The 24853-nt window shown below is 62.0% G+C and overlaps 11 protein-coding genes across 11 annotated transcripts; 5 read left to right on the forward strand and 6 right to left on the reverse strand.

Annotated features, from left to right (window-relative positions):
* Positions 1–77: 77 nt before the first annotated feature.
* COLE_03239 (uncharacterized protein) lies at positions 78–2119 on the forward strand (the record flags this gene model as incomplete). Its single annotated transcript, XM_018423479.2, has 2 exons — positions 78–490; positions 643–2119. The coding sequence occupies 2 exons, from the start codon at positions 78–80 to the stop codon at positions 2117–2119; spliced, it is 1890 nt and encodes a 629-aa protein (XP_018278028.1).
* Positions 2120–2311: 192 nt separating this feature from the next.
* COLE_03240 (uncharacterized protein) lies at positions 2312–3273 on the reverse strand (the record flags this gene model as incomplete). Its single annotated transcript, XM_018419353.2, has 5 exons — positions 2312–2716; positions 2749–2830; positions 2869–2993; positions 3024–3128; positions 3172–3273. The coding sequence occupies 5 exons, from the start codon at positions 3271–3273 to the stop codon at positions 2312–2314; spliced, it is 819 nt and encodes a 272-aa protein (XP_018278029.1).
* A 407-nt stretch (positions 3274–3680) lies between these two features.
* Positions 3681–6785, forward strand: COLE_03241 (uncharacterized protein; the record flags this gene model as incomplete). The annotated part of the gene is made up of 1 exon (XM_018419355.2): positions 3681–6785. The coding sequence occupies one exon, from the start codon at positions 3681–3683 to the stop codon at positions 6783–6785; it is 3105 nt and encodes a 1034-aa protein (XP_018278030.1).
* A 125-nt stretch (positions 6786–6910) lies between these two features.
* Positions 6911–8341, reverse strand: COLE_03242 (uncharacterized protein; the record flags this gene model as incomplete). Its single annotated transcript, XM_018419354.2, has 3 exons — positions 6911–7734; positions 7766–8050; positions 8131–8341. The coding sequence occupies 3 exons, from the start codon at positions 8339–8341 to the stop codon at positions 6911–6913; spliced, it is 1320 nt and encodes a 439-aa protein (XP_018278031.1).
* Positions 8342–8645: 304 nt separating this feature from the next.
* Positions 8646–9773, forward strand: COLE_03243 (uncharacterized protein; the record flags this gene model as incomplete). Its single annotated transcript, XM_018423480.2, has 3 exons — positions 8646–8986; positions 9027–9180; positions 9303–9773. The coding sequence occupies 3 exons, from the start codon at positions 8646–8648 to the stop codon at positions 9771–9773; spliced, it is 966 nt and encodes a 321-aa protein (XP_018278032.1).
* Positions 9774–12863: 3090 nt separating this feature from the next.
* Positions 12864–15199, reverse strand: COLE_03244 (uncharacterized protein; the record flags this gene model as incomplete). The annotated part of the gene is made up of 5 exons (XM_018424995.1): positions 12864–13714; positions 13753–13913; positions 13949–14580; positions 14615–14900; positions 14937–15199. 5 exons carry the CDS (start codon positions 15197–15199, stop codon positions 12864–12866), a joined length of 2193 nt encoding a protein of 730 aa, XP_018278033.1.
* A 975-nt stretch (positions 15200–16174) lies between these two features.
* On the reverse strand, positions 16175–16582 carry COLE_03245 (uncharacterized protein; the record flags this gene model as incomplete). The annotated part of the gene is made up of 1 exon (XM_018419356.2): positions 16175–16582. One exon carries the CDS (start codon positions 16580–16582, stop codon positions 16175–16177), a length of 408 nt encoding a protein of 135 aa, XP_018278034.1.
* Positions 16583–16892: 310 nt separating this feature from the next.
* Positions 16893–17969, reverse strand: COLE_03246 (uncharacterized protein; the record flags this gene model as incomplete). The annotated part of the gene is made up of 1 exon (XM_018423481.2): positions 16893–17969. One exon carries the CDS (start codon positions 17967–17969, stop codon positions 16893–16895), a length of 1077 nt encoding a protein of 358 aa, XP_018278035.1.
* Positions 17970–18599: 630 nt separating this feature from the next.
* COLE_03247 (uncharacterized protein) lies at positions 18600–19334 on the forward strand (the record flags this gene model as incomplete). Its single annotated transcript, XM_018419357.2, has 1 exon — positions 18600–19334. The coding sequence occupies one exon, from the start codon at positions 18600–18602 to the stop codon at positions 19332–19334; it is 735 nt and encodes a 244-aa protein (XP_018278036.1).
* A 397-nt stretch (positions 19335–19731) lies between these two features.
* COLE_03248 (uncharacterized protein) lies at positions 19732–20052 on the reverse strand (the record flags this gene model as incomplete). Its single annotated transcript, XM_018419358.2, has 1 exon — positions 19732–20052. One exon carries the CDS (start codon positions 20050–20052, stop codon positions 19732–19734), a length of 321 nt encoding a protein of 106 aa, XP_018278037.1.
* A 3353-nt stretch (positions 20053–23405) lies between these two features.
* Positions 23406–24593, forward strand: COLE_03249 (uncharacterized protein; the record flags this gene model as incomplete). The annotated part of the gene is made up of 3 exons (XM_018420415.2): positions 23406–23654; positions 23701–23835; positions 23871–24593. The coding sequence occupies 3 exons, from the start codon at positions 23406–23408 to the stop codon at positions 24591–24593; spliced, it is 1107 nt and encodes a 368-aa protein (XP_018278038.2).
* Positions 24594–24853: the final 260 nt, after the last annotated feature.

Below are 24853 nucleotides of genomic sequence, written 5' to 3' on the forward strand. Positions count from 1 at the left end.
TCTCGCACCGATTTCTGAAGTTGCAAGTTTGATCTCTCTCCTCGAGCCCGTCAACATCTCTCTCCGCCGCCTTCACCATGGCGCCACAACAAGCTCTCCTCGACTCGGAGCTCACATTCTCCTCTCCGCCATTCAGCACATTGCTGGATGCGCGGCTCCTGCGAGCCCTCGCAGACCTAAAGTTCGCCCACCCGACCCTCGTGCAGGCCAAGGCCATCCCCCTTCTTCTCGAAGGCAAGGATGTCCTCGCCCGCGCCCGCACCGGCAGCGGCAAGACGGCGGCGTACGTCGTCCCCGCGGTCCAGCGCGTTCTAGAGGCCAAGGCGGCACAGGACCCCACCTCCCCCACGTACCAGGCGACGCGCGCACTCGTCCTCGTCCCGACGCGCGAGCTCGCCATGCAGGTCGCGGCCTTCGTCAAAGCCCTCACAGTGTATGCCGAGGGCCTCGTGTCCGTCGTCAACGCGGCCGGCAGCGCCAACGTCCAGCGGTGAGTCCCCCATCTTCTCCTATGATGAAGCATTTTTCGGATGTAAATGCCTACGGGCAAGTGTCCGAGAGCGCAAAACCGTGTGGATACTTCCGTTGCCTTCCTTCTGATCCTCCCTTGTTTCCGCGCCAGAACAACGACGCTGACACCAGCGTGCTCCTCAACGACAACCCCGACGTCGTCGTCGCCACGCCCTCCAAGCTCTTGGCGCTCCTCCAAGCCAAGAGCGTGGACCTCTCGCACCTCCTGTTCCTCGCCATCGACGAGGCCGACCTCCTCCTCTCGTACGGCCACAAAGACGACCTCACCCGCATCCTCGACCCCGCCATGAACTTTGTCCCCCGTCTCGGCCTGCAGGCGTGCCTCATGAGCGCGACCCTCAGCGACGACGTCAGCAGCATCAAGGGGCTCGTGCTCCGCAACCCCGCCATCCTCACCCTCTCCGAGCCTGCCACGTCCTCCTCCCTCCTCACCCAGCACTTTACGTACACTTCCGAACGCGACAAGTTCCTCCTCATCTTCGTCTTGCTTAAGCTTAAGCTTATCAAGGGCAAGTCGATCATCTTTGTCAACGACATCGAGCGCGGGTATCGGCTGCGCCTCTTCCTTGAGCACTTTGGCATCAAGTGCTGCGTCGTCAACTCTGAATTGCCGCTCGCATCGAGGTATCATGTCGTGGAGGAGTTTAACCGTGGCGTGTACGACGTGGTTATTGCCACGGATGAGGCAACTCCCGACGACGTGGAGGAGACCGCTGAGGAAGAGACCGCTGAGGAGGAGGCCGCCGAGGAGGAGGAGGCCGAAGAAGATGCTGAGGATGACAAGGAGGAGGAGGACGAAGAGACAGACGAAGAAGAGAAGGAGGCTGTCAGCACCAACGCCGAGGCCGGGCCATCAAAACGCCGTGCCACTTCCCCACCAGCAGGCGCGCAGCGCAAGAAGAAGCGTGGGCCCGGTAACTCGATGGCCCGCGGTATCGACTTTACCGCGGCGTCGTCCGTCATCAACTTTGATCTCCCCACCACCGCCACCGCCTACCTCCACCGTGTTGGCCGCACCGCGCGTGCCGGCCACTCGGGTCTCGCGCTTTCCTTCGTCGTGCCCAAGGACAAGTGGGGCAAGGACAAGGGCGTGTCCCTCAAAACGGCCAAGCTGGACGACGAGGTATTCGGCAAGATCAAGGCGCGGGTCAAGACCGAGTCGGGCGCCGAGATCAAAGAATGGGACTGGGGAGGCCGGCGCGGCGAGATCGAAGGGTTCCGGTACCGCATGGAGGACGCGCTGCGCGCCGTCACCTCGAAGCGGGTGCAGGATGCGCGGCGCGAAGAGGTCCGCCGCGAGCTCCTCAACTCCGAAAAGCTCAAGCAGCACTTCGCCGCCAACCCGCTCGACCTCGCCTTCCTGCGCCACGACGCACCGCTGCATGCCGGCCGCACGAGCCGGCACCTCAAGCATGTGCCGGGGTATCTTATGCCCAAGATCGCCGCGCTGCCGACGGGCGGCGACGTCGGCGACGGGCGCCACATCCCGTTCGCGAAGCGCGGGCGCGGAGGACGCGCCGGACGGGGAGGGCGTGGAGGACGCGGCGGAAAGGGCCGTAAGGTCGACCCGCTCAAGTTCAAGGGATAGACTGTATACTAGATTAGTGTATGCCATCAGTAGTAATGCATTCATACTTGAGCTGGGTGGCGGGCGGCGTGGTCGCCACACTTACTGTTCTCTTCATCTGCGGCATCGCAGCATTCGATTCACTCGAGAAATCTTGTACCCTGATATGCATGATCGTACAATAAGCCAACAACACCAAGCGGTGCGACGATGCTACCCCACCCCGCCGTCGCTGGTGTGTGGATCTGTGCCGTTGGCGCCAGCGACCTCCAGTGCTCCGTTGCGAGCTCCCTCACTCTCCTCCTCCCTGCTTCCGTTCTCCCCCTTCTCATCCCCCTCTCCCTTCTCCTTGCCCTCCTTGCCCTCCTTGCCCTCCTTGCCATCCTTGCCCTCCTTGCCCTCCTTGCCCTCCTTGCCCTCCTTGCCATCCTTGTCCTTCTTCTTCTTCTTCTCCTTGGGCGGTGGGTCGACCTCGACCCAGTCGTCTACATCCTCCTCCTCACTCCACCACGCCGGCAGGCAGTGGTTGGGCGGCAGGTTCACGAGGTCGGGATCAAAGAATTCGATATACGTCTCGTCGCTATACCGGTGCTTGTTAGGACCCGAATGCGCGCGATACTGCCATCAGCTCCACGCCTCTCCCAGCTTACCTCTGACAATGCGCTCGCAAAGTTCCACCCCTGCATCATGCGCAGGCATCCAAACACTACACCCGTCTGGTGGATCCCCAACCTGGCGTCAGCTCGTACCTCGGGACCGCGGGGACGCACGGGTCGACCACGAGCACGGGGTGCGAGCGCACGTCGAGGATGAGCTCGAGCGCAATCTTGACCATCTCGTCCGTCATCGGCCGCCAGTCCGTCTGCGGCTGGAACAGCGTGTTGCCCAAATGCACCTGGAGTCAGAGAATCTCGGGGAGACGCACGAAATCAACGCCGGCAGCGCGCGCATACTGCACCAGCTGGCGTGTGGGGTGTTCGGGCGTGAGGCTCAGTATTGTCCGCAATCCGAGGCTCTGCAAGAACGGGACCTGGGGTGAGCTCACCTCTTGCCCCCCTCTCTCGCCACCATACCTGTGGACCGGTGGGCGACGCGCAGCGGTACACGCCCTGCTCGACGATCGAGAAGCGCGCAGGCACCTGAATAAGGGTAGCAGAGGGCGACTTGGACGCCATGGCTGCCCGCTGTCGCCTCGCTGTCGGCAGTGGTGATTGCGGTGTTGACGAAGTAGTTGTGACCCGAGGTATGTTTGCGGCGACTCTGCATTGCCTCCGCGCCCTTATCTTACTTATGTCCGCGTTCGAATCCGCTGCACTCCACCTGATACTCATCCCGGACTTTTGCGCTCGCCACGTGGTGGGCCTTTGTCCGCCTTGCCATTTGACGTACACTTTTACTTTGGGCCTGTCCTCGGCGCTCACTTGATCGCTCGACTCTTCACCCACCCGCACCCGCCCTCACTACTCTCCGCCCCGGATCGGACTTGCGACTCGGCCCCGACAGCACGCGTCGGCGCTCAGCGAGTGAGTTGCCTGCCCCTTCGGCCGGCGCACCCAGAGCTCACCGCAGCCAAGTTTCAGGCATGCTCTTAACCCGGGGCGCGCTGCCCCGCCTGGCCGGGGCCGCGTTCGCCGAGTCAAGCAAGCAGGCCGAGCGGCGTGCTGCGCTCCCGCGCCGCCCCCCGCCGCGGACGCGTTCCCTCTCGTCCAGCGCGGTCCGCTCCGCCGCCACGGCGTTTGCCCGCCCGCACGACGACCCGGACGCTCCGCGTCGGAGTTTTGGCATCGCTCAGCGCCGCTCGCCCGCGACCCCGGCGCAAGCGCCCGCACCCGAGCTGGAGCCAGAACCCGAACTCGAACCAGAACAAGCATCAGAACTAGCATCAGCATTTGACCCAGAACCCGAACCAGCATCAGCACCAGCACGAGGTGGGGCGTCGGCGCCACAATCCACAGCCGTCTCTCCCGAAAGAGCCCGACGGCGGACCGACCCCGGCGTGGCACGGCCGGCGGAAGCCTACGCCGGGAGTCCGCCGCCGCCGTACGACGGCAACGAGCTGCGGCCCGTCGAGCGCTTCCGGCGGCGCGTAGCGTACGACCCCCTTGGCGCAATGCTCTGGCTGCGCGAATGGACGCAGCACGACCTTTTCACCATCACGACCAAAGACCTGCGTGTCATGATCTACAACCTCGTCAACCAGGTGCCCCCGTCGCCGCAGCTGCGCGCGTCGCTCGATCCGAACAAGGCGAACGATGCGCTGCGCATCGTCCGCGCGCTCCTCTTCGCCGAGCCGAGCCGCGCGCACGCCCACGCGCACACGCGCCCCGAGGCCCAGTTCATGGGGTACAACCTCAGGGGGCGGACGCTGCGCGGCCTCTTCCAGATCGCCATCATGTTCGGCGCGCAGGAGTTCATCGCCGAGCTCTTTGCCGAGCGCACGAGCGAGTACATCCGCACAGGGCGCGAGCTGCTCAACTCGGAATGGCTGGCGATGGACCTCGCGGCCGCGGGAGAATGGCAGCTCGCCGCCGACCTCTTCCCCGGCCCCGACGCCAACCACCCGACGGACAAGTACATGCCCCAGGTCGGCGGCCTCCCGGTGTCGCTGTACACGCCGCGGGTCGTTGCGATCCTCATGACGGCCAACTTGGTCCTCCAACAGCCTTGGCGCGCAGTGCAGCTGTTCAGCCTGCTGGCTCCCGGCGAGGCGAACGAGGAGGCACTGTGCGGGCTGATCAAGGCGCATCTACAGCTGGGCGACGTCGCGGCCGCCAAGCGTGCTGTGCGAGCCGCCAACGCGGCCGGCGTTGACGCCGACAGTGTCCAGCTCGCTCTGTTGCGCGGGCACCGTATGCTCGGCTTTGATCCGCAACTCGCAGAGCGGGTGCGGCAGGACTTGAACCGCCTCGGCCTCGCGCCGCGGGTCAAGCTCGCCAACGCCCTCGGGCTGTTGTGTCTCGACTCGGGCGACCTTGCCACTGCCGAGAGCCTGATCACGGAGATTTTTGACCTGGATCGTGCCGGCCAACTGGAAGAGCAGCGGGGGGCGTTGGACGACACAGCCCTGATCGCGCTCTCCGTCGCGTCGCGCAGGAGAGACATCGACGGCGTCAAGCAGGCGTGGGCGTACTTCGATTCCCGTCCGTGGGCCGTCACGGACAACACCGTCGCGCACTTGTGCCGCGCGCTGACGCGCATGGGCCGGGGGCAGGAGGCGGCACTCATCCTCGAGGCAGGAGTGTCGGGCAAGCACGCGCGCTCGCCGTGGCCTCTTCCGGCGTCGTTCGTGCCGTCAATCCTGACTGCCAATGCCGTGCTCGAGGCCGTGTGCGCGGCGCAGAACTACGACGCGCTTCTCAACGTCCTCGCGCTCATGCGGGCCGGAGGCATCGAGCCCGACAACCGCTCCGTCGTTCTCGCCCTGACGTTTGCGAAATCGTCACTGCTCAGCTCTCCGACAGCTCTCACCAAACTGCTTCAGGGCATTCTGGAGCGCACGCGCGACCAGCCGACCGTCGACCAGATCAATGTCATCCTCACGGAGGTTGTGCGCATCGCCTCCCGCCAGCCAAAGTACCTGGAACGGTATCTTGCGACGACGGGCGGGGACTCGACGGCGAGCCCGACGGCGGGAGTGGAGACGCGCGGCGCGCTCCGGCAGCTACTGTCGAAGCAGATCGAGATCCTCAACGAAACAGGCCAGCGGAGCACGGGCAAGTCGCTGTCGAACCGGCTGCTGTACGACGCGCTGGCGATGGACGGCGTGTGGCCCGTCCAAGCGGTCCAGAAGACATGGCAGTCGTTCATCCTGCGCGGCTTCCGCCCCAAAGCAGCCCACTACCTGACGCTGCTGCAGGCGTACACGCGCATCGGGGCGATGGCGGAGGCGGAGCAGACGTACGCGCTCGCAACGGACGCGCGGCAGCGCGAGCACACGCCGCCGACGCCCGAGGTCGAGCGCGTCATGCTCACCTCACTCGTACAGGGCTGGGCGCACGCCGGCAACCTCCAGGCCGCGCGCCGCATCTACACCGCGATCGGGGCATTGCCATGCGGGGTGGACGCGACGGCGCTCGACGCCGTCGTAAGCGCCCACCTTGAAGCGGGGCAGCCGGCGCGCGCCGTCGACCTCGCGCGGCAGGACATTGCGTCCGTCGAGCCCAACGAACGCCTCGTCGCGACCGTCGCACACGCCATACGCAGCAACCGTGACGTGCCCGGCTCGGTCTTTTTCGTGTCCCACTTCACGCAGCGCTGGGCGCCGGGCGCGGCGCCAGGCGCCGCCGCGGCCGCCGCCGCGTTCGAGCGGCCCTCCCCTGCGCCCGCCCCAATGAGCTGGGAGCTCACGCCCAAGCTCCTTAACGTGCTCCGCAAAGCGCTCAACTACTTGAACAAGACGCCCGTCGAGGCCATGGACGAGCGTGCGCGCGACGCGACGCTCCTCGCCCGCCGCATGTTGCAGGACGACGCGGAGGCGCGGCCGTTCCCGCGCGGCCGGCGGCGCTTGGGTGTGCGCGTGCGCCAGCGCATCACGGACGCGATGGACATCTCGCGCGACGACCGCATCGCGGCGGCCATGGCGGCCGACGCCGCGCGCGCCGGCGTGCTCGCGCCAGAGGGCGCAAGCAAGGCGGGCAAGGGGAAGAGGAGAGGGCGAGACGCGCCGGAGAAGAGCACAGATCCATAAACACATCCATACCCTTGCTTGCACCCATCATGATCACAGCCACGCCAGCATAGACATCACAGCAACCCCTCATCATTGCATGCAGCAGTATTCTGGTCCGCACGTCTCGTCTGTAGCCCTCTATATCAGATCAAGCCGAGCTCGCGCTGCGCGCGCTCCACTTCGGCGGGCACACCCGTGTGCTTGCCCCTGTCGTCGGACAGCTTGACGCAGTCGCGCCCGTCGATCACGCTGAGCTTGATGACCATGTTGAGCGCCTTGGACGGCATGCTGGGGTCCGAGGCCTTGCGGAAGTCGTTTGTAAAGTGTGTGCCGATCCCAAACGCCGCCGCGAGCCCGATCTCATCGCACCCGCGCTGCAGCTCGATCGCGCGCTGCACATCAAGCGAGTCGGAGAAGACGACGCGCTTGCCCTCCAGCGCGCCCCCCTGTCCTCGCGTAAGGCGGTGCACCTCCTCCCACGCGACCTTGGCCTCGCGCACGAACTCGAACGGGTCACCCGAGTCTTGCCGCAGCGCGTTCCACTGCGCCGCGCGCTCGGGGTCTGCGACAAAGTCCGCGAAGAACACCGCAGCCGTGTACGTGTCCGTGAGCATGATGAGGGGCGGGCCGGCCGGGGACGGCGGGTACACCTCGGTCCACATGTCCATGGCGCGCGCATTCGCGTGCGCGTAACCGCCCGTCGCGCCGATCGCCATGATCCACTCGTGCGCGATCGTCCCGCTCGGCGGCACGCCGTATTTCAGTGCGAGGAAGACGTTGCTCGTGCCGCTCAGCGCGCCGCCGCCGCCCGCTGCCGCGTGCTCCTCGGCGCCGGCGATGAGGCCGCGCATCACCTCGTCGTGCACGGCGAACGAGCGGCGCCGGCGCGTCCCGAATTCAGAGAAGACGAGGGGCGTGACACCCGCTGGTGGGGAGAGGAGGGCGAGGGCCTTCGCCTTGGCAAGTTCTGCCGTCAGATCCGTTGAAGGGGGACCCACCAAACTGCCCCTCGGCGCTCCAGTCCACATCGACAAACTTGAAGTAGCCCTCGGAGATGATGGCCATAATTGGCACCTCGTAGAGGATGCACTCGCGCCACAAGCCTTCGATGTGGCAGCTGATCTCGCCCGTGCCGTCGTCGTGTGGGTGGAATCTCAGCTTGACCTGCTCAGCGGGGTGGAGCGTGAGGTTGGCCAGGAAGTCGAGGTAGGACTCGGGAAAGTAGGGGCAGGCGGCAGCGAGGCGGCGGCGCTCCTCGGCGGTGAGGCGCAGTGTGCCGAGGTCTGGTGTGAGGAGTCGGGATGGCGCGGCAGAGCTCAGCGAGGCGCCGACCTTTTGGCGAGCACAGCCGCCGCACACTCACGGTTCACGCGCGCCTGGATCCAGTCAAAGCATTCGCGGGTGAAGCGCATCTGCGGTGCGCGGTTCGTGAACTTGACCACGACGTGGGCGTCAGGGAAGTGCTGCAGGACCGCGTTCTGCATTGTGAGCTTGTACAGGTCCGTGTCGAGGATGCTGAAGGGCAGCTCGAGCTGGGCCGCGGGGAGGGCGAAGGCGTCTCGTTCTTGTGTCATGGTGGCGACGGCGAGGCGTGGGTGAGGGGCGAGGGGCAAAAGACGAGAGGTGAGGTTGAAGAATGAGAGGAGAGAGAAGAGGAGGATGTGCGGAAGAGCTACCGGTCCGGAGTCGGTCCGACGCGTCACGAGTGGGACAGGAACGTCGGAACGGGGAGGAGGAACAGCCACGTGACACACCCAATGGGCCGGGCCTGCCAACAGTTGCCACCCACCGGCCCTGTTGTCATCTTCCTCCTCATCCACCCCCCTCGTCTTTCTTCACCCCTTTTGCACTCCGCGTCCGCTATTGTTTGCCCCTACGATGGGTTCAAAACTCCGCCTCTCTGATGGCTTCGACGGCGCTGTCTCCACGACGTCGGGCAACGGTAACTCGAGCTCGCCGTCCTCGTCCGTCTCCGCAGTGTCCGATCATCTGCCATCCCAATCTTCGCCCTTTCTCTTCCCCCGACGTTATTACACCCATCCGGAGTCGATGCCACGGTGGCCCCTCTGTAACAAGCCGTTCAACATCTACCAGCGATCCATGTGGGCCGCGCGCCTCGCGTCCGACAAGTGGCGCCAGGCGGAGGAGGCGGGTGACTCATACGCTTTGGTCGCGGAGGATCTGTTCTCATGCGCTGTGCTGGACTCGGCGCTGGATCGGTATGTCCGATCGCCTCCTTGCAACATCCACTGACGGCAGGCTGATCGCTTCGAGGAAGACGCCATGGCCGCCGCTCGATGCGGAGACTGACAACCCGGTCTTGAAGGCTTCTTTTGACCGCCCGAAGAAGCAGCTGTCATATGCGAGGTGGATGCACCTCGTCGACCTCTTCATCTGCAAGGCGTACGCTGCGGTGAGTGGGCTTTCCTCCGAACGACGATCAAGGAGCGCGGTGTGCGCTGGGCGAGCAACCTCGACCCAGACTACAACGTGTGGACGCGTACATCAATTGTCATCCACACCCACTGACGCTAGGCGATCAGCACGCTTCCGGGAAAAATGGCGTTGCGGGCCCCGCCACTCTCCGGGCCTGTTTACGAGCTGTGCCGGCCGACCCTCCTGGCCCAATGGACGTCCCCAGACGATTCGATCCGTCGCCCACCGCACCCCGAACCGAAGCCGCCCTCCATCAACATACTGGGACGGTTCGACCCGCTGAGTCCTACGAACAAGGGGAATGTCGAACAAATGATCAAGAAGATCGTCACGGAATGCGAGCCCGAGTTCTCCCGCGCAAGCAGCCATCGCGCGCGGAATGTGGCGGCGAATAGTGCCGCGGCGCCGCGCCAGGTGGATGAGGAGGATGAGTCCGACGCCGACGACGATGGCGATGACGAGTCGCGTGAAGAGTACGACGTCACGGCGACGCGGCGTGTGACGCTAGGGGAGTTGCGGGTGAGGGAGGCTAGGGCCAAGCTCGCATTTGAGGCGGCGCAGACGCTGTAGATGTGGTAGTTTTTGTACATCACCGCCACCACCGTATGCAAGGGCCATCGAGCGTGTGCCAAACTCCATGTTGAACACCAGCCTGCTATTGAATTTTCCTGCGAGCTGCACGACTGTAACGTGCAAGGCAATGCATTCAGCAGCATGACAGGTGGCTCAAGAGTGATCGATAGAGGAGGGAGAAATCGATAGAGGAGGATCCTCGCCTTCCTTCTACTCAATCCATTCTCTCCACTGTCTTCACTCTCTACTTTTCTCCTTTCCCCTCTCCAACTCATCACCATGTCCGACGCCGGCTCCGCCATTCGCGCAAGCATCCGAAACGAAATGATGTGGCTTGTTGCCGCTGAGTTCAAGCACCCAGCTGTGCTGGTGGACGACATGCTCGACCTTCTTTTCGAGACTGTCGAAGACGGCTATCACACCTGGCCTGTTCTGACTGTGGGCAAGACGTCACGGATTAAGCGCAAGCGCAAGCGTGCTGACACAACACCCTTGCAGACGACTGAGAGAGTCCCCGACCTCGGTGTGGTGGTTGAGGAGCAGGATGGGCTGGTCACGCAACGCAGCAACCCCCAACTTCTCGGTGTCCTCGCAATGGCGCTGGAAGCTATCTTATATCCTGTGCTTGCACGAGCGCCTGGCGACTCGGCCCAGGCGGGCACACCTTCATCGCCACCCAGCCCCATCCCGTGCATGGCAATCCTTACTAATGGTGCGCGCGCGATAGTTCTGCGGCACTCGGTACGCGCCGGGCGGCACACCATCGAGGTTTCGGAGCCATTCAGGCCGCACTTCCGCTCTTTCGAAAGGGGAGTGGCCGACAACATCATCTCCACGGCAGAAAGTGTGCACTGCAGGCCATCTGGGGTTGGCTCACCTGTCGAGGTGGTGCACGCTAAGCCCCTAGTGCGGTCACAGCCGGCATCCCCCCCTCTGACCCTTGCCCACGCACTTCTGGCAATGGGTTTTTTCCAGCTCTCTGAGGAGGGGAGGAAGATGAGGTTGGTACTGTGTCTTAGCGGGGAGGAGGGGGGGGGGGGGGGGGGGAGGGAGACACTAGCCTTGTAGATAGCACGCTTTATGTATTAATTAGAGCTCATCTGGCTGATCGATATGTAGAACGCAAGCGCATACAGTATGGGTGTGGAGCGGGGTACTGACCCGATTACTCGTCCCCCCAGCAGAGTGTGCTTCTTTGGCTGCTCCGGACCTTCAGTGCATGAGACACGCTGGCATCACCAGCTGAATGTGAAACCATGAAAAGGAACGAGCTCTGGCATGGTTCCGGTTATGTAAGCACGGTTGCCCACGTCGTTCAAAGGTCGACGTTGCCCACCTCCTTTGAACAGGCTTTGGGAAACAGCAGCAGAACCGTGGCAAGGGGGAGATGCAGTGCAGGTGCAGAGGGTGAGTTCCAAAAGGGACGGAGCACCCGGATCGACAAGTGCTCCGACGTCTGTGAGTGTTCTGCCTGCCATTAGTGTCGTGTCGGGAAAGACTGGTTACATGAGCATTTTCACCATGTTGTGCGGGTGCTGCAGGTGCAGTTGGTGCAGCCGGGCGCGCCGGGAGAGATCTGAAGGCAGTATTGGTCGATGACGAGATGAGTGTTCGATGGAGGATGCAGAGGGTGCCGAGGGTGTTCAGAGATCGGAGATGGTGGAGTGGAGATCTCCCACGTGTGGTTTTCGAGGATGATCCATGGCGGCACATGGGTATATCTCATACTTGTCATGCATAATAATAACAATAACGTGCCTCTTCGCGCAGTGCATGCGAGGATCAGGTTAACATCTCTGCATATCTCATGCACTTCTCGAATCGCTGCCCCCTGTGAGGACGTGAGGAGCTGCAGGATGCGCTGCAACATGGAGGGCGTGAGGACGACGTCCGCGACGAGGAACGCGTAGTTGATATCACCCTTCGATAGGGACAAGACGATATCAAAAGCGCGGCACACGGGCAATGGATCCATCAGTAGTGCTACCACTCAAGCAGGCTGGCGTGAGCACGTCGACTTGGCGTGGAGAGCCTCCTCTTCTTGGATCCAGGCCTGGCCGCCGCGTGCACAGAGCACGAAGACATGGGCGCAGTCCAGCTCTGCCTGAGTCTGAGGTTAGCGGGAAGGGGCGGATGACTGACAAAGGTGAAGATGTGATGAACGCCAAGGGCGAGAGGCTGAATGCTGTGGGGAGTGATGGGGGAGGCTCGCACGCGAGGAGGGCAGAGGGATGTAGGCCCAGAAGGGATGGAGTTCCACACGTCCTCTGCCAACAGGGCAGTCACCTCGGCGTCGGCGGCCACGAGGGACGCGCGCGCATCGTCGGCAAGTTTGAGGGCGAGGTCGGCCGATGGCTGATGTCAGAAGGGTGAGGGAGCGGAGGGGCGGACGGGGGATTCCTTACGAGGTTGGATTGGGCGGCACAGGCCATGTACTTGGAGCGCGGCCGTAGTGGCGGCTACGTGGGCAGTGTACAGCTGCAGGGGTGTGTTGAGAGGCGCGGCGAGGGTCGGAAACGGTGGCTCGGTCGAGGCCGTTGTGGCACTTGCGAAGAGGTTGGAGGATGGAGGAGGCTTGTGTGGCTTGTGTGGCCTTGGTGAGGTGGTGGGGCGGGAGTGGTGGGGCTCTAAGGGGAGCTGTGTCAGTATATAGTGAGGACTTGCCAACGTCAAGGTCGGCGTTGAGCACCACGTCAAGTGCGTTGTCGAGCGCATAACAGATATCTGTGTGGGGAGATGAACAGGATTCTGTGGCATCCTCGGCGGATCGGGGGGTCGTTGAGAACAAGGTGTTGTCTGACAGTGGATCGAGTGGATTGGGGTGGTGAGGACCAGCAATGGTTCGCGGTTCGAATCTCGCGTCTGACCTAATATCCCGATCAGCTGCCAACTCGTGCCAGCAGCACATCAATGTGGCAACGGCTCGTCCCGAAGTACAGGCAGGCCATGCCACACCGCTCAACTCGCGCGGCGGGGATCTCCATTCCACACAATAGATCAAACCGTGTATGGTTGCATCGGCCCAGGGCCTTATAAAACGTGCAAAGTACTTGAATTTTCGTCTGAAAGGTCGTAGCCTGCTTCGGCTTACTCGGTCTTGAGAACGCGCACAATCTCCTGCACGCCAACCTTGCCGCCGTCCCAGAACGCGGCGTCCTCCTGCGGGAACGTGTAGTTCCTCTTCTGCTGCGAGTCCTCGTGCGCGTCGATGACATCCTCGACCCCCGACTTGGACATGTTAGCGCGCGCCTGCTCCTCGGCGAGCTCCTCGGGCGAGCCGCGCCAGAACACGCGCTCCGCGACGCCGTTGACGACTGCGCGGAGGATAAAATAGCCGTGCGAGGCGGCGAGGGCGTAGAACGCGACGGGGATGAGCGTGGGCACAATCTGCGAGAAGGTCGGGGCGACGTCGTGCGATGCCAGGAAGTTGGCAACCGTCTTGCGGACGCCGAGGAGCGAGCGGCGAGGACGGAACAGCTCAATGAGCGTCGTGCTCGTCCACGCGCCCATCCACGCGATGATGCTGAGCGCATCGATCCATGTGCCAATGGTCTCCACACGGTCACCGAGGGGGCGGCGCACGTGCTTGCTGATCTTGAGGGCGTCACTGCGGAGCTCAAAGTAGTTGTTGACAAGGGCGAAAAGAGGGGCGATCGGCCACACAATGCTCCAGATCACAACGTAGCCGAACTGGGTGACCATCTCGGCATAGTCGACGAAGATGTTGTACTCGGGGAGGGCAAGCTCTGCCTCAACCTTGTCGAGGAAGCGCTTCTCGACGTCCTGTCCACGGTCGGCGGCCTTCTCATTCTCCTTCTTGCCGCCCTTGAAGATGTCCAGAACGCCAGCCTTCCCGCTGCGAACATCGTTGACGTGGCGGAGAATGAAGGGAAGACCAATCTCAAGGAAAGTGTTGATGACCTGGTTGGTGACGGTGTCTGGGGTCAGCTTGCGCACCCACGCATCTTCAGCTTACAAGCAAAGACCTGGGCCCTAAGACGACCAGAGTTGACCTTGGCGCGAATGGCTCCCGGCTTCTCTGCCGCGGCAAACTGGGCATCGGCGGGGCCCTGGTAGCGGAACAGGAGCTTCTGGATATGGGCCATAATATAGGGACCAAAGGGCAGATAGACGTAGCTGTGGTCAGCGCATGTCGAGGTCTAGTGACTCACGAAGAAAGGTAAAGGCCGAGATAAGCGACAATGGCGTTCATGGCAAAGGTCTTTGCCGTGAGCGACCTGGTGGCACTGGTCCAGGTCCGGTGGTCCTCCCAGTGAACGAGCTTGGCGCTGATCTGGGAAAACGCAGCCATCACCTGTGGCACCACACCAGAGAACAGGACCATCGGGACGAAGCCAATGATGGCCTTGCCGGGGCCATGCCAGAGCTGGGAGATGAAGGCCTCAAGCATGAAGATGCACATGAGGACAATGCCGAGGAGGATACCGCAGGAGATCACCACAGGGATAGACGCCACCATCTTGCCGTCGCGGACGAGGTCGGCCTTGTGGTGGGGCTGGTCGAGGGTCTGGATCTGCTGGTTGATGACGTACTGGGGGCGCATGCGACCGACGCGGCGCGTCTCACAGCCACGAGTACCCCAGCGCACGGCGAGCTTCTTCTCGCGAACGCGCCAAGCGGCAATGAAGACGGTCGAGTAGATGGCAAGGGCGAATGCGTACAAGGGAGGGAAGCTATCGGCAGGAGTGAACAGCCAGAACCCGACGGAAATGACACAGAGAGGCATGAGCGACATGGTGTAGGTCGTGAGGTAGTTGAAGTACAGTCTGACAGGCGGGGGTTGCTGCCATCAGCAGAGATCGATTTCTAGGACTCACGTTGCGACTGAGAAGGTCCTCGTCCTTCTCGTCCAGGCCTCTGAGGAGACCAATCTGCCAGTCGCCGCCGACAGCCCAGCGCTCGACCCACTTGTTGTCGGCAGCCTCGTCGTGGAGGGCCATGATCGACTTGACACGGCTCCACTCGCCCTCTCCAGGCGTAATGCCAAGACCGTCCTGGACACCAGGAGCGGTAAGAAGGTCATACAGAAGACGAAATCGGGTGGCAGGCGAAACAGGGCCGACTCTGTTGGGGACGATCATGCCATACGCCTTGTCGATGACGCTGCGGTCAGCTGGTGCGACTTTGCTTGTAACTCACCGCTCGGTCTCGGCCAGCTCGGCAACCTTGGCGTCACTGGCGCCGACGAAGACCCAGAGGTCCTCGGCGTCCTTGCCACCCCGGCCTGGGCGGGCGGCGATGCGGAGCCCCGGAACACTCTCGAGGGCCGCAATGAGACGTGAGTAGCCGCCCTGCGTGTCGTAGAGGGCGTCACGGCGCTCGGCACCACGGAGGGAGATGTCAAACGGAATGACGAGATCGACATGGAAGGGGTTGGAGGTGTCGACATCTCCTGCGCCCATACCAGCAGCAGTGCTGGTGCCCGCGCCCTCCTTGTGGCCACCCAAGGAAGCGCCGAGGCCGAGACCCTTGAGCCTGTCGCTTCTGTCGCTGTCGCTGGCCGACTCGAAGGCGTCGTTGGAGGGTACTTTGGGAAGGGGGCGGTCCAGAGACTCAGGGGGCGGCGGGGAGCGGGTGCTGCTCACCGACTTGCGTGGGGAACGAAGGTTGCCCGGGGAGAGGGTGGGGTCGGCTGCAGGCTCACCGAATGAGGCTGGGGAGGCGACGTGCTGGCCTGAGAATGTGGATCTGGTGGGAGACCTAGCGAGCGAGTCGGTTGCGTCATTGACGGGAGTGATTTTGGGTGCGGGGACGGTGTGATGGAAGTCGGCGGGGTCCATGGTGTAGATGTTTGAGGTGAGAAAGACTGATGAAGGAGAGAGATGTGAGGGGGAGGCTGATGGGGAGAGGGCGGAGAGGGCGTATGCGGAAGAGTAGTGAGAGTTGTTGAGAGTCGAGTAAGAAAGAGCTCGTTGACGTCGTTTCTGGTTTTTGGGTGATGAGGCTGAGGAAGGGTGACGCAATGACGTTCCCCAGTGTGAGTGACGACGGTGTCGATCTCGCCCAAGCAATGAGCTTGGACTGAGCGAATCAAACCCCATCCTGCGTTACGCTGCTCGCCGTATCTGGGTTTAATTAGGATCGCGTTTCCGATTGCTCTTTTGGAACGGAACCTGGGAGACGGGACGGGAACAACGCGCGCTGTGCCAGAGGCGCCTTTGTCTGCTCGTCGACGTGGGAACGGGACTCGACGCGAGATCCAGCACGGCGCGTAGATCTGCGGTCGCGAAGAGGAGGGTGCAAACAGGGAGAGTGGGGAGCTGGCTGAACGAGGTTCGTAGAAGTAGGAAGTGGGAACGTGATGACGCCGCGCCGAGCCGACGGGGGTTGGGCGGTGTTGGTAGCCTCGAGGGCGTGACGAATGCGAAGTGAGTGTTCTAGGACGATGGAGAAGAGAAGAGTGAAACGAATGCGAGTGCGAGTGCGAATGAAAGAGTGGACAAGAGCAAGAAAGAAGGCGTTGTTGATGGTTGATGGGCCTGATGGGGGATAGTGGTCTCGGCGCGATAGTACCTGCTGGACAGAGCCTTGGCTGCCCCCGCCCTATCACCCCGCGAGCCGCGAGCCGCGAGCCGCAAGCCGCAAGCCGCAAGCCAGGATGCGTGTCTCATCTCCCCGAGTCTCGCGCCGCAGTCCGCCGCTCCGTCCCGCGATGCGGCCTTAACACCGGCGGCCGTCCCCACCGTGAGCGCTGTTCCTGCCTGGCGAAACGTGCCCGCTGCTCCGCAGCTCGCACTAGCGCACTCATCCCCGCATCTCCTTGAGCTGAGCCGCTGGCTGGCCATGGCTGGGCGCCAAGCCTTGGAATGATGCCCACGCGCTCAACCTCGCTTCAAGACACTGGTTAACTGCTTGCCGGACTAGTAGTGTACTGTAATTAACATGCGCTGTGATGCGCGAGTCCTGACGGATCGACGCGATCGAGCATGCATACAAGCGCCCCGGATAACTGGCCATTGCGGCCGGCCGATCTCGCCTGCGCTCCCGCTGCGGCTGGCGAACATTGCGTGTGCATGCTATTTAGAGCATAGAGGTACAAATACAACGGGTGCGGTTGTGGCAGAGATGACTATGCAGTGGGAAACAAATGCGCAGCTATGGGAAGAACTTGACGTGGGCAGCGACGTCGACGCCGACGTCAACGGGCCAGTGAGCAAACGTCTTATCGAGGAACGCGTCGCGGTCGGCCGCGGCGATACATGGTACACCGTAGTACTCTACCCTCGCCGCCGCGGGGTCGGGGACGGTGTCCGGGTCAATGTCGCCGTCGTCTGTGGGGTCTGCGGCCTCGGCAATCGCCTCGAGGACGTCGGCGCGGGCGCCTTCGCCATACGTGCGCCGGAGGTGCATGCGGGTAAGCGCGTGCGCGCGACACCCGCCGCCCGCCGCCTCCTCCGCCTCCCATACGTCATCGGGGGAGCACGGGGCGCTGTTGTGTATCCTGGTGAGCGGGCCGAGCGCGAGCGGGAGGTTGTATCCGATGTTGTGGTAGTCGATGCTGTCGGGCTTCCATTCGGTCACGAGGACGGCGGTGACGCGCGCAAGGAGGACGGGGTCGAACGACCCGGCGCCGCGCGAGGGCGGGAAGTCGACGCGCACGCGCCGAGGCCGGAGGCGGGATACCATGACTTCACCGACAAAGGCGGAGCCGCTGCGCGGGCGCCCAAAGCTCGCCACGCTGTTTACGAGGTACCGGAACAGCTGGGGGCCGAGGTGCATTTCCTCGACGGACGGGAAGAGGGCGCCGTGCATCAGCAGCGCTTCGGCGAGGCTCGCGGCCGCGCTCGAGTCGGCGACGCTTAGCGTCTTCACGTGAGCCAGGGCAGAGGCTTTGCGGTTCGTCCCTGCGGCGGCATAGGCCGCAACGCCCCCGGCTTCGGCGGCACGCGCCTCGAGCGCCGCGGGGGTGAGGTAGTCGAGCCCGAGGCCGTGGAGGACGCAGTCGCGGTCCGCCTTGCTGAGCGAGACGGAGGAGTAGAGGGGTGGGATGAAGCGCGCGTGCCAGGCGGAGCAGACGCGTGCGGCGGCACACAAAGCGGGGACGGGGAGGTCGGCGACCGCGTCGAGGATCATCTCTTGCAGCTCGTATGCGAGGTCGCCGAGGCGAAACGGCGCGGCGCGAGGCGGTGGGTCGGGTGTCGCCACCTGCCGGGATGAGGGGCAGTGGAACATTGCGGATCCGTCTGGCATGGGGAGGGAGGGGAGGGGGGGGGTAGGTGGTGGGGAGAGCGGGGGGAGAGCGGGGGGAGAGTGGAGAGGAGAGGAGAAGCAGAAGAGGTCGAGTGGAAGGAGTAAGGCGTAGAGTTGAGAAGCTGCAGACGCAGGTAGAGTCGAGCAGCTCGAGCAGCAGGTGATCGAGGACGAGGTGAGCCCTCTCACTTGAGCTTGGACCTGTTCGTGGGGTTGTATCTTTGGTGGTCATGTATCCACGGATCCTCGGTTGGCCGGCTACTCGTGCCGGTGCCTGGTGAGACACTCACCCAGTGTTGTTGGCGGGTGAGCACTTGGCAATGGCAGCGGGCTGTGGTGGGTGATGGGTGACGTCTGGAGTGGTTTGATGCATGGGGCAGGCGCATCTTTGGCTCTAGTGTCTGTGCTCGTAGTAGGAGTATGGTCATGTAGCGAAGCATGGTGATGCTGTATGGACATATACAAGTGAACGTTGTGTGAAATCGGATTGACCCAATGATGCTCGCATGAGCTCATGAGGCCTCGCAGCTCCGCACGACTATAGTCCACCATGTATCACGAACTCTGACAGCCACAAAGACTCGGCAGGAGAAGCTCACCCCCGCGCACCTCATGCTTGGTCAACATCTCGTGCAACACTCCACGCTGCCACACGTCACCCCCACACCCCCCTCCCCCCATTCCACATTGCTGGAACGTGTCACACCGTCACATTGCGGCAGGTCACACCTGTCACGCCCCTCCTCCGAGCCGGTTCCAACGTTCCAACGTTCCAACGTTCCAATGTTCCAGAAAACCGCCCGAGTGAGCTTCCGGCTTCCGCAGTCAAGCATGATACTTTGCCTTTGGGTCGGCCATCGCGTAAGTATATCTCCTCATCGTTGGCGGTGCAGTGCAGGCCGTGCAGCCGAGTGTGCCGTGTCACGTGTCTTCTTTACAAACTGCCACAGTCGCGCGACCGACAAAGCCCGTTCATCGCTGCACTGCATGGCTGGGGGCTGCATGACTTGCATTACCTGCTGCTGCATGACCTGGCAATGGGCTATGGCGTACGGCCTCCGGCCTACGTCCTACGGCCCATGCTATGTCCCACCCGCTACGCGCCGACTCTCGACTCTCGACTCTCGACAGGAGGGGCTAGGCACGCCGGAACCGCCTCGGAAATGGCTTCGGGAGTGTGCACCCCTGCCGTGTCCCATCCGACAGCGGTGCCGGCGGCGTACCCGTCGCGGGACGCAATGTAGGCATGTGGTTCGGAACGGCGCGTGCTGCTCGCCCGACTTGACGGCCCGGCCTGACTTGAGACAAGCAACTCAAGACGAGAGGCCGGGTCCGAGACAACCTTAAGCTGGCCCTGCGGCTGCGGCTGCGGCTGCGGCTGCCGCATCCGTCAGATGGCAGATCAGACTGATAGCGACGGGCGGGGGCGGGAGGCGAGCCGCACGGCGGTGAGCTTATTGTGCGTATCTGGTACAGCTGATGGGGATCCGGGGACTGAGATGGCCATGTTCGTGGTATGGAACATGTCGTGGACTGTAGGGTTGTTGTGAGGCGGCTACAGTTGACTGGGGCGGAGGAAGAGGAAGAGGAAGAGCAAGAGGGAGAGGGAGAGGGAGAGCGGAGAAAGGAAAGAAATCGGTAGCTCGCAATGTAGAGTTGAGCGCTTGTCTATCACTCGTCCATCGCGCTCGTCGGATCGGCTGGACGCGGCATGACGGCTTGACGGCCCCGCCGTTCCGATTGCTTACGTTTGTGCCTTGTGGAAGCGGACGAGTAGCGCGACAGACTTGACAGTGGACGCGACGCGGCGCGTGTCTTTGGTGAGCAAAACTATGACATGTCCAAAGGGATGGAACGGGTCATGAAATGATGAACGGATGATGAGGTGATGGCGGGCATGAGTTCGGGCCGAGGGAGAGTGCCTTGTTGCGTGTGCCGTATGCCGGATCGGCGAAGTGGGTGGATGCCGACATGGCGCGAGATGGATGGGAGAGGATGCCGTCCGTCGAGGGGGTGGGGTGGCGTAAGAGTGGGGCACCGTGGGTGACCGAATGGTAGAGGACATGTGAGTTGCGCGTGGGACACGCGTGTCGCGCCCGCCATACTCGAGGAGTGAGGACGATCAAAGTCCTCGGCATGATGCATGAGGCCAGAGGCGATGAAAAAGAGTCGGTCCGAAGAACCCCTCTACCCTAGGTCCCTAAGGCTACTGAGCCACCCTGGTTCATTGGAAACAACATTGGGCCTGTCCATTGAACCTGAGGGCGCAATGAGAGATTTGCCATATCCGGCATTTTTTGCACATTTGGTGGAGTGGTACGTAATAAAGCTACGAGGAAACAAACAAGATCTTCCTGAAGCGGGGCCCTGATCCAGATGGCGAGGCATGGGGCCTATGGTGAGACATGGTGAGACATGAGGATTCAGGAGAGAGAAAGGGAGGATGAGCCGGTCCCAGGTCCCAGTTCCTGTCTACTCAGCAGCCGCGAGCCTCTCACTCTGAGCTCTGGGCCCTTGCGAGGACTACTGAATCCCTCTCCCCTCCCCTCTACGTAACCACCACCCACCCACCCACCATACACAGTCCACCACCACTGTACACTGTACACCATACACACCAACAGTCGTCCTCCTCCTCCTCATCATCTTCATCCTCTTCCATCATCAATCTCCCATCCCCCCTCACCACTCTCACCACCCTCATCATCATCACCATCTCCACTGCTGTCACTACTCGCACATCCCCGTCCCGCCCGTCCCCCCCCCCCCCCCTCCCCCGCCTCCACAACAGGCACTGGAACCAACAACAAATCCACCTTCCCAATCCAAACTCCGCATCCCATCCTTCCCTTTCAACCTCCTCTTTGGGACATTTCTCTCCACCCCATCCGCCCTCGGCCCTCTGGCCTCTTGGGATTCCTACTACTCCAATAAGCCGGTGAGTAGTCTCAGCTTGCTCAAAATGTTTCTCTCCGCTTTTGTTTGTTGTTGTGACGTCGTCATGTTGTTGATCCGTGGGCAATGGCCATGGCCGTGGGCCACAAGACTCATTGCTGCCGGTTGACATTCACCTCCCGCAATCCATCCTCATTACGCCCTCTCTTCTGATACAGAGGATGCGTAGTGCGTAGACTCGGGCTTGGACGCTTGAGGGCGCCTAGGGGGGGGCTGGGGTGCAACCTGCTGCTACCTACTACCACCTGCGTCGACCTGCGGAACGCGGCAACGACAGAGGACACGCGCGCACGAGTAAAGCAAGGCAAAGAAGAACAGGAGGGCGGCCACCGAGTTACTGCATGAGGAACATGGTCGGCGCATCCACAAGAGGCAACCCTCCCTCGTTTGAGGTTTATCCTCATACCAGAAGAGGGCAATCTCCTCGGCTCCTTTTCTTCTGCAGCTCTGCAGTAGTCTCACCATACCCCCCTCCCATGGCCTCCCAAGCTGCAGCGCCAGTCGCCCTCACCGAGCTCCCATTACCTTATGGCGGCGGCTCTGACGGCCTCTGACGCAACCTCCTCCTCTGGGGGTCTCATAACAGCCCCTCAGGTGGCCCACCCCACGCCCGTGCCACCCAGCTCTAAAGCACCTACCTACCAAGCATCAGAGCTCGGGGACTCACGCGCGTGCACTGTCTACGTTGCTTTCACAGTCACAGTCACAGTGCACTGCGTGCACTGCCGACACCCACACGCGTCCAGACGTGCGCGCGCAGGGCTGTTCCTGCAGGTTGGACTTGTCCGACGACGGGACGCGTATTATTAGGCGATAATGTTGATTTGGCTCTGCTCTCCGCATATCCGCATCCCGTCAACCATCCTGCAGCCCCCTCCCATCCATCCATTCTCCCTTCCTTTGACCGCTACGACCTGCACTAGCATCTCTCTTCTCTTTTTCTTTTGCTCCCCACCTTCAGCATCGATGCTCACGCCATCCTAATCGTCGCCCAAACGCCCAATCTTCCATCATCTATCGAATGAGACCACTTCATTCTTGATCCCTCGCCGCCGCCGCCAACCTTCTTTCGAAACACCCACCTTCCTAATCCGTCTATCCTTCCTCTTCTGGTCGGTTTGGAGCCACTCGTCTCCCTTCTTCTCGTACGCCTTTCCGCCTCGCCGCCTCGTTGTTCCGGACAACCCCGCCGCCTCCGCCTCTCTACAGCCCAACCGAAACTTCTCGCTCGTCTCCAAGTCGCTGGCTGGGCTCTCGTCAAACTCGTGTTGTCCCGTCCCTTCGGTGACCCTCTTGCGTGTGTCATCAACCATCCCCTCGCGCAGTCGGCCCACTGCCCCTCCTCCCTTACACACACTCGGCACAGCAGAGCGCGCCACCTGCTTGGCTAACTACTCCATTGAGCTCGTCTTGCCAACTTGTCCAACTTGCGTTTGAGCTTGTGCCGTTCCACAAGACCGTGACAGTGAGTAACACGTCCATCCCGTCCACCTCCAACAAAGTCCCCGTTATCTCAAACCTTGTTGGTGGAGATGAGGTACAATCGAAGCATTCAAGAAAGCTTGAAAGACCCGTCTGCGCGTCTATCCGGCGTCTTCGTTGCTCCAGCGTAATCACCTTTACCTGCTCTTCCATTCTTCTCTGTGTCTGTGCTTCTTAGTCCCGTCCTGCCCTCGCCTCCTTTCGTCAGACTCCAGAGCCATTCGCAAAGAGGCGGCGCTTTGGTGCGGCTCCGGCCCCACGGTGATGTGCTCGTCGCTCATGATGATCCCCCCCCCACAAATGGGATACGCGCACACACACACACACACATACCTGTCACCATTCGCAGATGACTCTCATCCACAACCTGCTGATCACTTCTATTGGGACCTGAGCGCTGACGCCTTCTCTAGTCGCACAGGCTCCTGCCATCTGGCACGACTCCTCCTCTGCGCCCTTACAAAGAGGCAGCGAGAACATATCCAGCACTCAATCACACCACACTTCCCTCCAACTCCCAACCACTCACCACGGGCCCTGCCCTCGCCTCGTTCCCTCTACCCCCTTGTTGAACGGGTGCATGGCTCTCACCATTTCGCCGTACGCGCACCGTATCAACGACGCGAGTCCGCTCGGCGTGACACCCAGCTCGCCAACTCCCTACCCAATCATGTCGCGCTCGGTCTCCATTAACATGGACGGCAGCATGCCCGACTATGGTGGTAGCCAGGATGGCCTCGCCATGGAGATGACTTCAGGCCTTGAAGGAATGGTAAACTACGGTGGTCCAAGTGACGAGGGACGAGTCCCTACAGGTGAGTATCGCTGTTCTCTCACCCCAACCCTCATCCGCACCGCCCGTGCTGACTCGCCACTTTAGCTCACGGAATGGTCCACCAACAGCAACACGACCCGCTCTACCCACCATCTTCCTCACACGGGCCACCAATGAACCCGGTCGAGTTCCAGACCGAGACAGGCATGGATGGATCCGATGATGATGATGATGGTGAGCCTGGTGGCGGCAAGACCGCACAGTTACTGACGATAGACTCTCCCGCCCCCCAGCAGAAGCGCCCTCGGCAAACTCAGGACGTGCCCGGCGGATTCACATACCGTGATAAAGATGGAGAGGAGAGCAGCCGCCGTAGAATCCGCATCGAGTACATTACCGACCGTCCGAGGCGGCACATTACATTCAGCAAACGCAAGGCTGGAATAATGAAGAAGGTGAGCCAATTCAAGTCGAGTCGGCTGCCGGTGGCTGACATTATAGGCATACGAACTGTCCATTCTGACCGGCACACAAGTGCTTTTACTTGTCGTGTCCGAGACAGGTTTGGTCTACACATTCACGACGTCCAAGTTGCAGCCTCTCGTCACCAAGCAGGAGGGCAAGAGTCTGATTCAAGTGAGTGCCAACCGTGTTACCGGGCTGACCTCAAGGCTTGTTTGAGTGCTCCCGATGGCTATGATCCGGACGGCGAGCCTACTGGTGCTCCGCTGCAGCCAACCAAGGGAGGCAAGAACGGAGGATTGTCCATTCGGCCGCACAAGCTGTCAGCCGAGGCGTCGAAGAAGATGCTCGCCACGGCTGCCCAGGTCGCCGGCGCGACCCCAGATGAGGCCCAAGCCCGCGCGAACCATGCCGCCGCCCAGGCGCAAGCCGTGCAATCGCTAGGAAACGGCACGCCGGTTTCTCAGCGTCCGAAAAAGCGTTTGCCTTCTCGCAAGCGCTCGTCTCAGCATCCGGACATGCCTCAACAGCCCGAAGTTATACCGCCAGTCCCTCCGATTCCGGACATACACCGCCAGTCACCGTCATCACAGCACATGATGTCGCACGGCCAGCCTCAACCGAATCCAATGCATTCGCCTCTGAGTGGGGGTTATCATATGCCACCCGACTATGCGCAAGCGCATCATCCTCCTCCAGGGATGCCGTCACCGACATATGGCTATCCCACAACGTCTTCCGGCCCTCCCATGGAGTACGGCGCTGCACCCACCCAAATGGCCTATGGATACCATCCAGCACCTGGTCACCAGGGCTTTATACCGCACCCGGGCATGTACCAACCACAGCATCAGCCGCCGCACCCCTCCACGGAACCGCGGCGCATGATGCCGCCCAACGAAGGCAGCAGCATGAGCAATATGGGAATGTGAGCGTCGCTCTGGGCTTCCTCACGCGGAATACCCTCCATTTCGGATTCCCGCCATCTCTCAGTACCCCGACTCCGTCTCGCCCGTCATCCCCTTCGTTTGCTACCTCGTGCGAGACATGATGCTCGCCCCATCTGCCCCCCTCCTTGTATATAAACCCCACCTACATCTCGACACCTTTCTCCCTGGGCATACCCATTGACGAGCCACAAGCTGTGTGAGAACCGCGCTCCGCGCATGCACATAGATACCCGTAATAATCG

This window comes from Cutaneotrichosporon oleaginosum, assembly GCF_008065305.1.
Source record: "Cutaneotrichosporon oleaginosum strain ATCC 20508 chromosome Unknown ATCC20508_contig03, whole genome shotgun sequence".
In the NCBI taxonomy this organism is placed as follows: Eukaryota; Fungi; Basidiomycota; class Tremellomycetes; order Trichosporonales; family Trichosporonaceae; genus Cutaneotrichosporon; species Cutaneotrichosporon oleaginosum.